The 13,880-nt window shown below is 37.8% G+C and overlaps 2 protein-coding genes across 3 annotated transcripts in view; one reads left to right on the forward strand and one right to left on the reverse strand.

Moving 5' to 3' along the window:
- Window positions 1-13,880, forward strand: part of SPOCK3 (SPARC (osteonectin), cwcv and kazal like domains proteoglycan 3) — a 469,987-nt gene that overhangs the window by 2,638 nt on the left and 453,469 nt on the right. The window lies entirely within an intron of this gene.
- Window positions 1-13,880, reverse strand: part of ANXA10 (annexin A10) — a 63,013-nt gene that overhangs the window by 1,185 nt on the left and 47,948 nt on the right. Inside the window, exons 4-11 of the mRNA XM_030491360.1 lie at window positions 12,311-12,405; window positions 8,167-8,280; window positions 6,749-6,839; window positions 6,030-6,109; window positions 3,773-3,826; window positions 3,568-3,661; window positions 1,975-2,070; window positions 1,178-1,236 (exon numbers count right to left, since the gene is read on the reverse strand). Coding sequence (XP_030347220.1) covers window positions 1,178-1,236; window positions 1,975-2,070; window positions 3,568-3,661; window positions 3,773-3,826; window positions 6,030-6,109; window positions 6,749-6,839; window positions 8,167-8,280; window positions 12,311-12,405 — 683 coding nt within the window. The remainder of the gene's footprint in view (window positions 1-1,177; window positions 1,237-1,974; window positions 2,071-3,567; window positions 3,662-3,772; window positions 3,827-6,029; window positions 6,110-6,748; window positions 6,840-8,166; window positions 8,281-12,310; window positions 12,406-13,880) is intronic.

The following is a 13,880-nucleotide window of genomic DNA, read 5'->3' on the forward strand; positions in this document are numbered from 1 at the left end:
ATCTCAGTGTTCTAACCATGAACCGAAACTTTTGAAAAGAAACACCTGATAAACTGCCGTCAGTAGTCTTAGGTACTCAGTTTGTAGGTAGCTGTTGTGACTGTCGTCGTCCAGTCCATTCAAACTGTACTGAAGCCAGCAATCTATCTCACAACAACTGCTGCCAAATGTGAATTCAGAGATTTTAAACCATTGATGTAAAATTTACATGGCTTGTATTCAGCTATGTTTTATAGTAACTTTGTCCAAATAAATTTTCCTACTGTAATTGTGGAGAATAGGGACATCTAGTGGCAATCAAAGTCGTAAGAACAGAATTAGGGGTCGGGCTACTAATGAACAGTTTGGATTGTTTAAAGCTAAATCGTAGTTTTATCGGCTAGCCATTGACACTGAGATCTTGTTCTCAAAAAAAACCTCAACCAATAATGAGATGTGATAAAAGGCTGCATATAGAGAATTTCATACGTGCTCGATGGCTACTTTAAATCTGTCTTATAAACCATTATATACTACACACTTAAAAGGTTAGCCTTCAAAGAGTATGCTTTAGTTTTACATAACATAATGCCTCATTATTTTCACTAGTGAATGAAAAAAAAAGGAAAATGTCTTCAGTGACCTTTAGTAGGAAGAATTTGTAGGTGTTTCTTTGCATTTACCCACATTTCTTCTTCTCACTCATTTGTTTTAGTATGTTAATACTTACACACAAAAAGAACCTGCATATATACATTGAGTCCCACAAGAAAGTACAACCAATTTTGTTTATGTGACATTAATTTATGATTTGATTTTTAGTGATACTTTTGAAAACTCTAGAGACAAAAATTGCATAGTAAGAAAAGTGCACATTGAGTTCTGCACAGCAGGGGGAGATATAATCCATAGAAAAGAAAGGCTTTCAAGTAACAACAAAAAAAAAGAGGCCAAAGTTACCAGACATACTTTTTTAAGGAATCTAAATATTTAACCTTTTACTGTTACTATTGCATCCTAACTGTTGCTTAGGCACTACTGGTTTGAAATCTATGTATGCACCAGTAGTTTTAAAACACACAATCACACCTTAAAGATTGAACGATCTGATTTGTAAGTACTTTTTTAAGAATAATCAACCAAACATAAAGATAAGGAAGCTAATTTGTGTGGTATGTGAAGAAGAAAGACTACTTACATGAATTGCATTGTAAAGCCTGTAAGCAAAGTAGGAAGGCTTGTCGCGAACACAGAGAACTAGGAGAGAAAAGTTGCAACAGGTAAACATAAGATTATTATAAAACAATTTCTGTTTGCATTGGGCATCTATGATGTCTCGTCCAGAGATATTTTGTAATTCCTGGAAAACTTGGGGGAAAAAAATCTTGCTTTAGTTCATTAATAATGATCAGTATAAAGCTGGGTAGTGTTGTCCATCACTCAGCTTAAAATCATTTACCTGTCTTCACAAGTACAACTACATTTGTAATTTTAAAACTCTGGTATTTATTTTGGGTGGGTACCCATTGCTGTTGCATCAAGGGACTTACTAAATATCAGTGAATACGCTCACATGACATCTTTGTAGAGATATTATTATCATTATTCTATGAATGGAAAACAAAGGCACATAAAGCTTGGAACTTGTTTATATACCACTGAAGTCCTGAAAACTTTGCCAATCATTTAATGTGCAGAATCAGTCGGTTATGCAGTTATCATTGATCACACAGAATTTGTAATCGAATAAAGAACAGATACCAGTTCTGCTCAGTCTGAAGCTAGTGCTGCATATATACATTCTTAGATTTACACAAACATGGAAAAGTATTTCAGATATTATTTTCTAATGGCCTTTGGAAGTTTAGCTACACAGTATAGGAGAGCAAAGTGGATAAAAAGATCAGAAAAAGAATATACTTGGTGCATCAGAGATACCATACTAGATATTCTTCAAGAGATTACTGCTAGTGTAAAATAATATTTTTACTTTACCTATTGCAACCAGTAATTCTTGAAAGTATCCATCATAACATTCATTAATGGCATCTACTATGTCTTGTCCAGAGATATTTTGGAACTCCTGGAAAACTTGGGGGGAAAAAAAATCTTGCTTGATTCTAGTTCATTAGTAATGATCAACTTGCCTTTGTTTTTCCTTCTTACCCCCAGTACTATAACTATTGAGTTATTTTTTTTCCCCATTTTTTCTCAGTGTTTCATTAGGCTTATATAGAAGCATAGAATGGTTAGGGTTGGAAAGGACCTTAAGATCATCTAGTTCCAACCCCCCTGCCATGGGCAGGGACACCTCGCGCTAAACCACGTTCCCCAAGGCTCTGTCCAACCTGGCCTTGAACACCGCCGGGGATGGAGGCAATCTAAGTGAACAGCCTGAAATCTGCCGTCCAGAACATTCTGTCTCTGGGTTCTCCAGTATACAATGAATGCATGCCGAAACCTCTGTTTCACTGGGAGCTTTAATAAATTCTCTATCTAGCAACCTCTGGGTATGAAACTTGTAAGAATGTAAGAATGTCCTTAAGACAACCTCCTTGCTCAGGTTGCTAAAATGGGCATAATGCATGTATCCAGACTTACACACGCAAATATACAGGGCTTGCTTTCTCCCTTAGGAAAGGGGGAAAATATTCAACTCACTGTTTACTACAAAACTTATGGAGGACTGTATTACATGCAGAGCCCTCAAATCACTGTTGCAGAAAGAGAGCAGATCATAAGCACGTGTGTTACGTTATGTTAATCCTATCATCACCAGCCTTACAGAAGTCATGATAGAAGAATGAAGTTGTTGATCCATGATAGCAATGTAGTTCTAAGCTAGTGTTAGAAGTTGACATAAGAAATACAGCTGGCTACATAGCGTTAAACAGACTATTTTTCCACTGCAGAGCAAAAGACATTTTGCCATCAGGCAGATACAACAGGTTTCTTTTCTACAGTGGAAGATCTGGATGATCTCACATAAGTTTCTTGCCATCTGTAATTATGTCTGATTACTTATTTTAAATAAAGATGTCCCATTATGTTTCTGTTTCTGTGTGTATGTTTGTTATGAGAGAGCAGATGTGGACCGTGAAGTGCTCCCATCAAAAACTTCTTTTAAACTTCCAGGGAAAAGCTACAACACAGCAATGTGTTTTCACTACAAACATTTGTTGAAAATATGCCAAGTGCTTCTCCCAAGGTGTTTTCCCTCATGACAGAGAGTTACTTATGAAGAACATAATTAAGAAAAATCTGCCTCATTGTGTTGTGTGTAAACTCAGTGCAGGCATAGCCTATGTTTTTCTTTGGTCATGCATTCTTCTCTATGTTACTGGGCATCCTGATATCTGTCCTATCTACAGATGTCCGTAGTCGTCGGGCAAAGTTCCAAAATTTTACATTACTTCCAAAATCCCATTAGTATCAGTGGGAGTTTGAGAACTCCAACAGTTCACACTTAGGTTTCAGGCTAATACCCTGCTGCACACTGAGCTGCTTGGTGTGTAAACCATGGTTTTATTGAAAAGTGAGATTTTTCCTTTCCCCTAATCTGTTTAAACAGCTGAACTGCTGGATTACCCATCCACAACTGCTGGTAACTCTTGTTGCAGAGAATCATTTGCAGCATGTTTTTGTGTTCGCCTGTTTTCTGCTGACATGCTTCCCATAGAATCTAACATACCAAAAAAAGAAAAAAAAAAAAAGGCAAAAGAGTTAAATCACTTTTCAACATTTATATTTGGTCTTTTTAATTTTTGGGAGGGGGATATCTGACTATATTTACCATTGCGTCCTGAGCAGCTGTAGAAGGATCTGCATAACCTTCCATCCTTGTTCCCTGGGGGAAAAAAGATACACATATGGGTTTTTAGTTTGGATCAGTGTATTCAGTGGTTGAATTTGCAACTGTAGAAAATACCTTCAAGTTGTCATGTTGTATCTTCACTTCCTCCAAGAAGAGGAACTCTGTAATGACCCATGGTCTTGTGAGAGGAAGAAATGGAGGAAGTGGATAAACCTACCCCATTTTTAGTCCCATTTTAAATGAGCTTATACCTTCCCACCGCCAACCCATCACCATTTCTACTAGTATTGATGTTATATTGCTTACTACAATACATAACTATGAAGGGAAAACAAGGGTAAGAGTAACATTTGCCATTCACTTATTATTTCTTATCAATGTGCATATTACCAGAAGAATCTTTTCTCATTTTCTTTTTCCCTGCACAAACCATAGGAGCAAGCACAACAAATAATGGGGATTTTGCTCGCTCATAATCGTTGTCTGGAATTAAGATCCAAGACTACGAAATTGTTTGACAACTTTGATACATAAACCGCAAAAGAATACTTCTAATTTTCCCATACATTTAATAGCTCTTGAGTTACACAAATCAAGGTGATAGGCTTTAGTAAACGTGCTATGATCTGAATTATATAGTCGGAAAAAGAGAAGAGTATATGACTTTTGGAATTGCTTTTTTAACCGTAATTGTCTTGTAAGGATACAAATAGGCCTTGGATGCAGAACAATCTCAAGTTGCATGTAATCACGGCCTTAATGGTACGTGTTTGAGGCAATTCAGTTTAAAATTTACAGTCATTTTACTCTGTGTGTGAAAGGGAGGATTAAAATTATGTATTGGCTGTCAACTTGTAGAATGACTGATTTGTAGCTCTTTCCCATTAAAAATGTTAATTTATATTTTAATTAAATGGTAAGAATTTCTCACAGTGGAATTCCTAGTAACAAGATAAAATACTTGAAGGAAATTATGCTGGAATGGGTGCCTGAAGTTAATATACACAAGAAAACAGAAAAAAAAGACAATAAAACTATTACTATACTCTACATGAGTCAAATGCCCACCTTCCCCAGTAGCATTTAACAGTAGCTACTCTTGGCATAGTTTTGCTGGAGAATCCCACAATATGTATAATTAAATTTTAAATTGTATAAAATTATCATATTTCAATTAATACCCCCCCAGACCTCTTTATCAATATTTGTGGTTTAAGAAAATAAGGACTAATAATGTAGTCCCAGATAATTTATTTTAAATTTGATCTTTAGATGAGTAAAATGTGTCTCATTGTTTTAATATAGATGAGAAGTGAGGTTGCTTAACCTGTAGCTCTTCATTCTTAAGCAAGGATGAATTTTCATTATTAGGGGGAAAAAACATCCAACATTAGGAAAAAATACTTCCTGTTTATAGCTTCTACATTTGAAACATTTGCTCTTTATCTCTGTATCTCAGTGAAGCCTGCTGCTATTTCATGATTTAGTAAAAATGTTTTGCCCAGACACATACATAAAAATACAGATACACCTTATGTATGCTGTTACCTCCTGGCAGTCTTTTTGTCATCATTTGTTACTTTTGTTTACAAAGGACTTTTAATACAATGAGCACAGTGACTACAATGAGAATGGGAACTCATGATCTGGCAAGGATGACCAACATTGTAACATAAAACTCCAAATTGGTAAAACTGCAAGACTTGGTGTGTTAATAGTGAGAATTTGCCTGCGTGCAAACATATTGTGGTGTAGCGTATGCAGTAGCACAAAGAACAGAATGTTTAAACAGAGAACTATTTGATTTTTTCTTTCATAGTCAAATGTGGATGTATCTCCTTTTTTACATAATGCCTAGACTGGATTATGAATCATGTATCCTAACAATGGAGAAAAGAGATCTTTAAAAATGAAAATCTCATTTGTACATGCACACAGACTCCTTTTGAGATGAGAAGGATTGAGCAGAGGGCCAGCAGTTGAATATCCAGGGACTTATTCAATAAAATAGTATGTTGACCTTTGCCTGCATCTGAAAGTGAATGTCAGAGTTAAAGTAGATGAAGGAATTCAAGTTCTCTTCCTCTTTTGCTTTCCCCTCTCTTTTGTTCAAAAGTGTAGCCCTATTGAACTAGCTGTAACCACAGTCACCTTAAAATTTAAGACTACTCAAACAGTATCAAAAGTTACTATGAATTTTTTAGAAATGCAAGTATACCACTTGTTCTTACAGTACCTGAGCAAGGTTCATGAGCGTATCTCTGAAGTGACCTGAAGTCTCAGAATCGATATCTTGTTGAAGGTCATTATTATATTCTAGGTTAAACCAAAAAACATATAATCTAAATCACAAATGAACATACTCTGAAGAGTACTAATCTAGCAAGCAAAGGAAAAATAAATAGGGTGCAAATACTTGTCTGTTTTCTGTGGTGATTGTTTCACAGTAACCCAAAGCAGGTTCTACATGGAGCTAGCCATGGGGCTGGCAGGTCTGCCTGGGCCCTGCCAGGTGGCTCTGCCTGCTGGGGGGCCTTAGCCTCTGCTCTGCCTCACCTCTTCACCCACCCATGGGTCCTGTGTACTGGCAGGATACTCAAATGCCTTGTCAAGGCAGGTGAGTGGAGCATCCAGCCTGAGTAAGCACTTTCGGAAGGAAAACAGCTACTGTGCTTTTTTTGAATAAAGTGTGCAAAAGTTTCTGAAAAACCCCAAATGTGGCTTCAGGGTATTTCAAATGTCATAGGCAGCAATACATCTCAAAATACTGTGACGCATTTTCACAGTAATTTAAAATATTCTGCTCCAGCCTTGTAAATATAGTTATCGGAGAGGAGGGGAAAAGGAACCAGTTAGTATTGAGAAGTCACTTTTTGTAGTTCAGTTCCTTGATGTGTGCGAATACATCCAGAGCACACAGTACAACTACTGCTTTGCACTTGTAAGACACTTTACGCATTAAGTAGGCTTCTTTCATCTGGAAGATCTCCATATTTGTTCTTGAGGCTAATATGTCAATTAGGCATTTTTCTTCTGTGTCTACTCCCTGTGTGGAAAGAAGTAAGTATGAAAAGATGTTAATAGAAACCACAGCTTTTAGAAGAAAGCAATGCTGTGCTTATCAGAAGTAACAGAAGAATCAGTTTCTGCTGGAGCAGTGCAGTGTACTTTTGCATAGTCTACCTATTTAAATAGAAAATTATTTTAGATGAACATTAGAACCCTGTATTTCAAATATATTCCTACTTAATCTGAATTTCAGCATGTACAGTGACAAGAGGGGGATGAAGCAAGACTGGTGTTGACAGAAACATAATGGGCAGAATTTTAGAGCTTTAGTAAGAATTTAGGATTTGTTGAAAGAAATCAGATGCGAAGATTGAGCAGACATCCCCAGCAAGCGAGCGTTCAGCCAATCTGAAGTAGATATGAGCACAGTTATTAAGTTTTGCTGCCTTTTGAAACAAAAAAAAAAAATAAATTTTTATTTATTTAGGAATATTAACGGTCTGTAATGTCTGCTGCAGAACTTGTTATTTAAGGTGAGCATCACGGCCATGCATGCAGAGCTGCAAATCACTGTATTTTCCCACAAAATTTGAGTTAATTTTATAAGCTTGAATTGACATAAGATACACTTCATATGCTGCTTCTAATATGTGCATGTATAGTGTTGGTGAGTATTCTGCATTTAGGATAATGGGAGAATGTGACATCGAGCCTGAGCCTGGAGACACACGTGGCCTGTTTTTTACTTTGGCCATATAAATCCAGGTCAAGATAGAAAGCTAAGATCAAGATAAGAAAGTCTAACTTTGAGCCACATTTAGAAAAAATGTAACTTTAGCAATCTTGTCAATAATTTTAGTCAAAATAATGCCTGCAGTGCTACCAGTGGTATTTCACAATTCTTTTAATGCCAACCACAATTAAAAATGAATCAGCAGTTCTAAAAAATACATTGGTTTAAGTGTCTGAAGGACAAGAAAAAGACTGTTTGTTTGTTGTTTTTCTTTTTTGAGGGGTTTCTCAAATTAATTTTGTTTGTGACATACATACATGCTTACAGGATCAGGGCCTCTTCCCTGTATAAATATTTCTTCAGTTACTGAGTTTACCCTGGGTGTTAAATGGGTTGTATTTATTACATGACAGGGATATTATTGATGATGGTTTTAGCATACTGATGAATAAACTTCATATAGCACTGTATTTCTGATGACCTATGACTGCTATGTAGTGGACCCTATTCCAGTGTATTAACTTCCAGCTGTTTATCAACCGTTTGAATGTAAAAAAAAAAAATCAATTTAACATGTTCAGAACTGTAATTAGCGACTGAGACTCTAAGAAATACTCAATTTGACAGCTACCTTCAAGGCATGCCAGAGCTCATGGGCATCATAGGAGGCAGGTGGATACATCAAGCCAACCATGACTTCTTTGAAGTGATGAGAGAGATTCTCCTTTAGGTCTGTTACCAGATCCTTGAAAATAAAAAGACATAGACAGGATTATTTCAGTAGTCATGCTTGATTAGGACAGCTTTAAAAATGTATTTGTGATTTTCTCTGCAGATGAATGAAGATGAACTGTTGAAGATGAATTCTGGCTAAAATTAAGGAAGAATTACTTAAGATACTCTCTTAAATAGTACCTGCTTCTTCTAATAGTATGGGTGAGATGACAATAGATGCACAAGCTAGCAGACCACATAGAATTGTTGATTTTTGGTTCATTAGAAAACAGAAGAAAATTCAGGGGTTTAAGTGTGACTACTACTTAAACGCTCGGAAACCTGAATACCACTGCAAAGCACCTGCAGCTCCCTGGGCACATTCCCTGTGTGAATCTGTGGGAGCAAAGCACCTTTGGAATTCAAATCCCATGAACACAGGCAATTTCTTGGGCCTTTTTCAGTGTTACCTACTATATGAATAATTTAAATTGTCCATATTGCTTCTAATACATAAAAATACCTGCTTTGGGTTACTGGAAGGTTATGTGCTCCAGTTGGTGTGTATATTACATTCAAAGTGAATTCACTACTTTTGACAGATGCTGGATTAATAAAAAGGAACCCTCATCTTCCCCTGCATGTGTCTCAGTACTTGCTTGCCAGGTAGCTGAGTAATGGATAGGAGTTTCCTTCCCACTCTCCCCTTTCCCGATAGCATCCTTCAAAACAGTGCAAATGCCAAAGCTTGTTAGTTACACTGTTGCAGTTTCTGATTAAGAGGATACATACTTGTGCACTCATTTTTTTTATATATCTTGTGTACAGTACTAGGCAGCTGTCAGATATTTTCTGACCTAAGTCTGAATTTAAAGGAGTACCAGAAACGGTTCCCATGATAGAAACTGTTATTTTCGGAGCTGCAGCTTTTTCAAGCCTGTAATTTAGTTTTGATACATATCTGAATATAATTAAATTAGTTGCTAGAGCAGCAATGCAGGGGGACATACACACATTAAAAATTAAATTTATGATGAAGAAACATACGCAGTCTTCAGTGAAAGCACATTAGATGCATTTGACAACCACTAAATCACACATGAAAAAGAAATTAATTCATAAAGACTTTACTTCTGACTACATGCCTGTGGGAAGATGGATTAATAATAGTTAAAAATTACTCCTGCAGTCAGAACTAAGGAAAGTACTGAAAAATAAGAAAAGACAACTAAGTTGTCATTAATAGCATTTCTTAATCGTCTCTGCTGTAGAGAGACTGGAAGGCTAATTGTAAGAAGAAATCTTAAGGCCAGTTCAGGGTTTTACTTTCTTTTTTGTATATATTTCTTCTTCTAATGTGTCACACTTTACATTTGTCAAATGAATGAGAATAGTAGCTACCATATTGAGCAGACTGAATTGAAATTAAGAGGGTGGAGGATTGTACTGACTGACAGGTTTATCATAGATGAAACTGAGAAGGCTAAAATTGTTACTGCCTAGCTGTGTCTTCTCTGTTGTGCAGAGTTTGCCACTCATAAGCTGGGACTGCCAAATGGCACATTTGTCCAATGCAATATATCCCTTAATATGGATTACAGCCAGTGAAATGCTATCACCAGTGTATGCTAAAGTATCTTCTGAAGTGTAAGCTGCAGCAATTCAGGGCAAGACACATCCCATCCTAGAAAACTGCTCAGCTACCCAAAGAAGAAAATACACTGTTCTACTAGTGAACAGATTAATGGCGTAACAGACTGCCACATCAGCAGTTACTGTGGAGTTTTTGAATGATCCATTTCTAATTAACTCTAATTAAGGCTGATGGCTGCATGGTGGTATTTCTGCAAACTCACTGTCCTCACGCTGATGGATTCAGTGGCAACCATACACTGACCTTCAAAGCATTTTCCAGTGAGCCATTAGTTTTTCAGTCTTCAGGAAAAGAAAAAAGCTGGATTTTTTAATGTTTGGCTGGCTTCTGTTAGGGGAAGGGCACGTCTGGTCAATTCAATCAGAGCATTTTTCTTTACCTTTCCAATAGTATCTAGTTTCATACAGCACTTTTCATCACTAGATTTCACAGGAATTTTACAAAAGGTGTTGCTGTTATTTTCATCCTTATGTAGCTGAGGTAAGTGATGAGAATGCAGGCATTGTAACTTCCCCATATTCATTTAGTTAGCAATAGTAGATCTAAAAATAGTGTGAGGACAACTGTCTGTGTGTGTGTTTTTATATATAGTAAATATGGATAATTTTTTTTTTTCTTTAGAAAAGCTGACTTTTTATGTCTTAAAAGAAGCTTATGGAAGGTGGAAGCGAGGACAGGTGGCCTGGGAAGAACACAGGCGCATTGTCCGGGAAGCTAGGGATCAGGTCAGAAAAGCTAAGGCCCAGTTAGAATTGAGTCTGGCCAGGATGGCCTCACGCAGAGAGTTGTGGTCAATGGCTCAGGGCCCAAATGGAGATGGCTAATGAGTGGTGTCCCTCAGGGGTCAGAGTTGGGGCCGGTCCTGTTCAGCATCTTTGTCGACGACATGGACAGTGGGATTGAGTGCGCCCTCAGCAAGTTTGCTGACAACACCAAGCTGTGTGGTTCTGTTCATACTCTGGAGGGAAGGGATGCCATCCAGAGGGATCTTGACACACTTGTGAGGTGGGCCGATGCCAACCTTATGAAGTTTAACCAAGCCAAGTGCAAGGTCCTACACCTGGGTCGGGGCAATCCCAGGCACAGCTACAGGTTGGGTGGAGAAGAGATTCAGAGCAGCCCTGCAGAGAAGGACTTGGGGGTGTTGGTTGATGAGAAGCTTAACATGAGCCGGCAGTGTGCGCTTGCAGCCCAGAAAGCCAACCGTATCCTGGGCTGCATCAAAAGAAGCGTGACCAGCAGGTCAAAGGAGGTGATCCTGCCCCTCTACTCTGCTCTCGTGAGACCTCACTTGGAGTACTTCGTACAGTTCTGGTGTCCTCAACATAAGAAGGACATGGAGCTGTTGGAGCAAGTCCAGAGGAGGGCCATGAGGATGATGGGGGGGCTGGAGCACCTCCTGTGTGAAGACAGGCTGAGAAAGTTGGGGCTGTTCAGCCTGGAGAAGAGAAGGCTGCGTGGTGACCTCATAGCAGCCTTCCAGCATCTGAAGGGGGCCTACAAGGATGCTGGAGAGGGACTCTTCATCAGGGACTGTAGCGATAGGATAAGGGGTAATGGGTTTAAAATGAAACAGGGAAAGTTCGTGTTAGATATAAGGAAGAAGTTCTTTACTGTGAGGGTGCTGAGGCACTGGAACGGGTTGCCCAAAGAAGTGGTAAATGCCCCATCCCTGGCAGTGTTCAAGGCCAGGTTGGACAGAGCCTTGGGCGACATGGTCTAGGGTGAGGCATCCCTGCCCATAGCAGGGGCTTGGAACTAGAGTATCTTAAGGTCCTTTCCAACCTTTCCAACCTTTCCAACCCTAACTATGGGGTTCTATGATTCTAAATTTTTTTAAACACCTTTCAGAGATTCATAAATTTAACATGAAGCAGCTCAGATGAGTATTGTGCTTAGAGTATGGATGGGATTACATGGGAGGAGGTCTGAGAATGTTGGTGCTTGAGATTAGAATATTAATCAGTGCGTCAGATAGAGCTACCTGTAATTGCTGGTATGGTGTTTCTCTTTGATGTTTCAACCCAAATACAATACTACTTTAGTATGTATTCCAAAAACTTTAAGAAGTAATGCAGAATGCCACAAAAGCACTTAGAGGAAGAAATAAGTCTGTCCAGAAATTCTGCTTTGGTAAATAAAGGAGGAGAGTGAACTAGGAACTGTTCCTGTCCCCCTTTTTTAACACTGTGAGTGGCAGATATACTTCTACGGTAATATAAATGATAATATGAAACTTTCAGAGGTATCAGTAGTTACATGAGCAAAGTTATGTGCCAATCTGTTGGTGCCAGCCAGCTGCCTGCCAGGCTTTTGGTTCCAGTGACTGACCTGAGAGAAGGGCTGAGCAACTGCACTGGAGACAGGAGAGACAGAAGTAATGGAAGTACAGAGCGCTGTGTCATACCCTGCCGTACATGTCTCTGTACGCCTCGGCAATCATAAGCCGCTGTGAATTGCAGCGCTGCGTGAGGATATCAATCAACACATCTTTTTCACAACCTGTAAAGGAAACATGAAACAGACTCTAAATTAACAAAGTGTTGTTACTTACTTACATTTGTGATTATTCATGTGTTATTCAAGAAAATTAAAGTTATTTATTGAAAAAACAGATAAATGGATTAATATCCTGCTGGTATTTACTAACATCAGTGATGTTTACAGTGCTTGTATACCTTTCATTTGCTGGTGTAATACTAGGAAAAAGTGAAGTAGCCTGTTATTATCAGATGCATCACTATCTCTCTCAAGCTCAGTGGATTTGAAAGTATCGATAAAACAGAGGCTTTCATCTATTCAGAGCTAGGCACACTAGCAGAGTTTGTGGCTGAGCCTGGGAAGTCATACTTGTATGCCCTATTGATATTGAATAGATTGTCATTTCAGGATTAGGGATCTCTTTTATGGGGATGAAAAATTATGATCAGACCATTTGAAAAATTGAAAGATACATGTTTTCAAAGGAACTAGATAAAATAAGTTAGGAAGTTTTTAAAAAATGTAATATTTTAATCCATTTCCAAGGGCATGTTATTGAAGGTTACCTATGATCTTTTGCTTGATGGCTAGAGAATACTGCTAAACTTCTATAATGAATCAGTATTTACTGCTTATGAAAAAGAATGAACATATTCTGAAAATTATTGTATAACTTAAAAATTTTTCTTTCATTCCAAAAGTTGGCTCTTGGAAATTTCAGGTGCCTGAGTATTTTAATGAAATTCCAGCATAAATGTATCTCCAGGTGTAAATCAATTGACCTTATCACATTTGCAGCAGAGATGAATTAGGCTGGAAAGCAGGGGGATCAGCTAGCATCTGAATGGAGTTAGGGTAGTCTCTCAGGTTTCTACCACTCATTTTCATATAGGCATATATATATGTGTGTGTTACAGATTTCACATTCTGTTCCTATTACAGCTTTTTTAGGCAGATTTTATGATATGATATGACAGGCTTCATTTTGACACAAATGTAATTGGACATTGAGTGTATATATATATTTTTTAAGGTGGCAGAGGAAGTCTCTATTTGCTCAGTATGCAGCAGGTTGAGTTCTCTTTCTTCTGGATCATCTAGCCACAATTACACTAGCTTTTTAGTAGGAAAGTGATTTAACATCAGTCTGATTCATTTCCATCAAACTCACAAAATGGAAGTATTGCTGCAACTGTGCAAAGGATTTCTTATTACTTTTCAGAAAAGAATTATCACTAGGAATCTGTACAGTTTGTATCTTCTCTACAGTAAAAACCAAGAAGAATTCAGGAAATGTTTAAAAACCTGAATAACTATTCGTTTGTGTAGTATCAGTGGTATCAGTGGGACAGTATGTGACTGAACATCCTCACAAGAATGAATGTCATGTCCAAGATTCAGAGTCAGGTTGTCGATTCCTGTAAAGGCTGTGGAGACTTAAACTCGGAAGCTGAACTTTTTATTTTGCCAATTGTCCTTGGAATTACAACTTTGTT

This window comes from Strigops habroptila, chromosome 7, assembly GCF_004027225.2.
Source record: "Strigops habroptila isolate Jane chromosome 7, bStrHab1.2.pri, whole genome shotgun sequence".
NCBI classification, from domain to species: Eukaryota; Metazoa; Chordata; class Aves; order Psittaciformes; family Psittacidae; genus Strigops; species Strigops habroptila.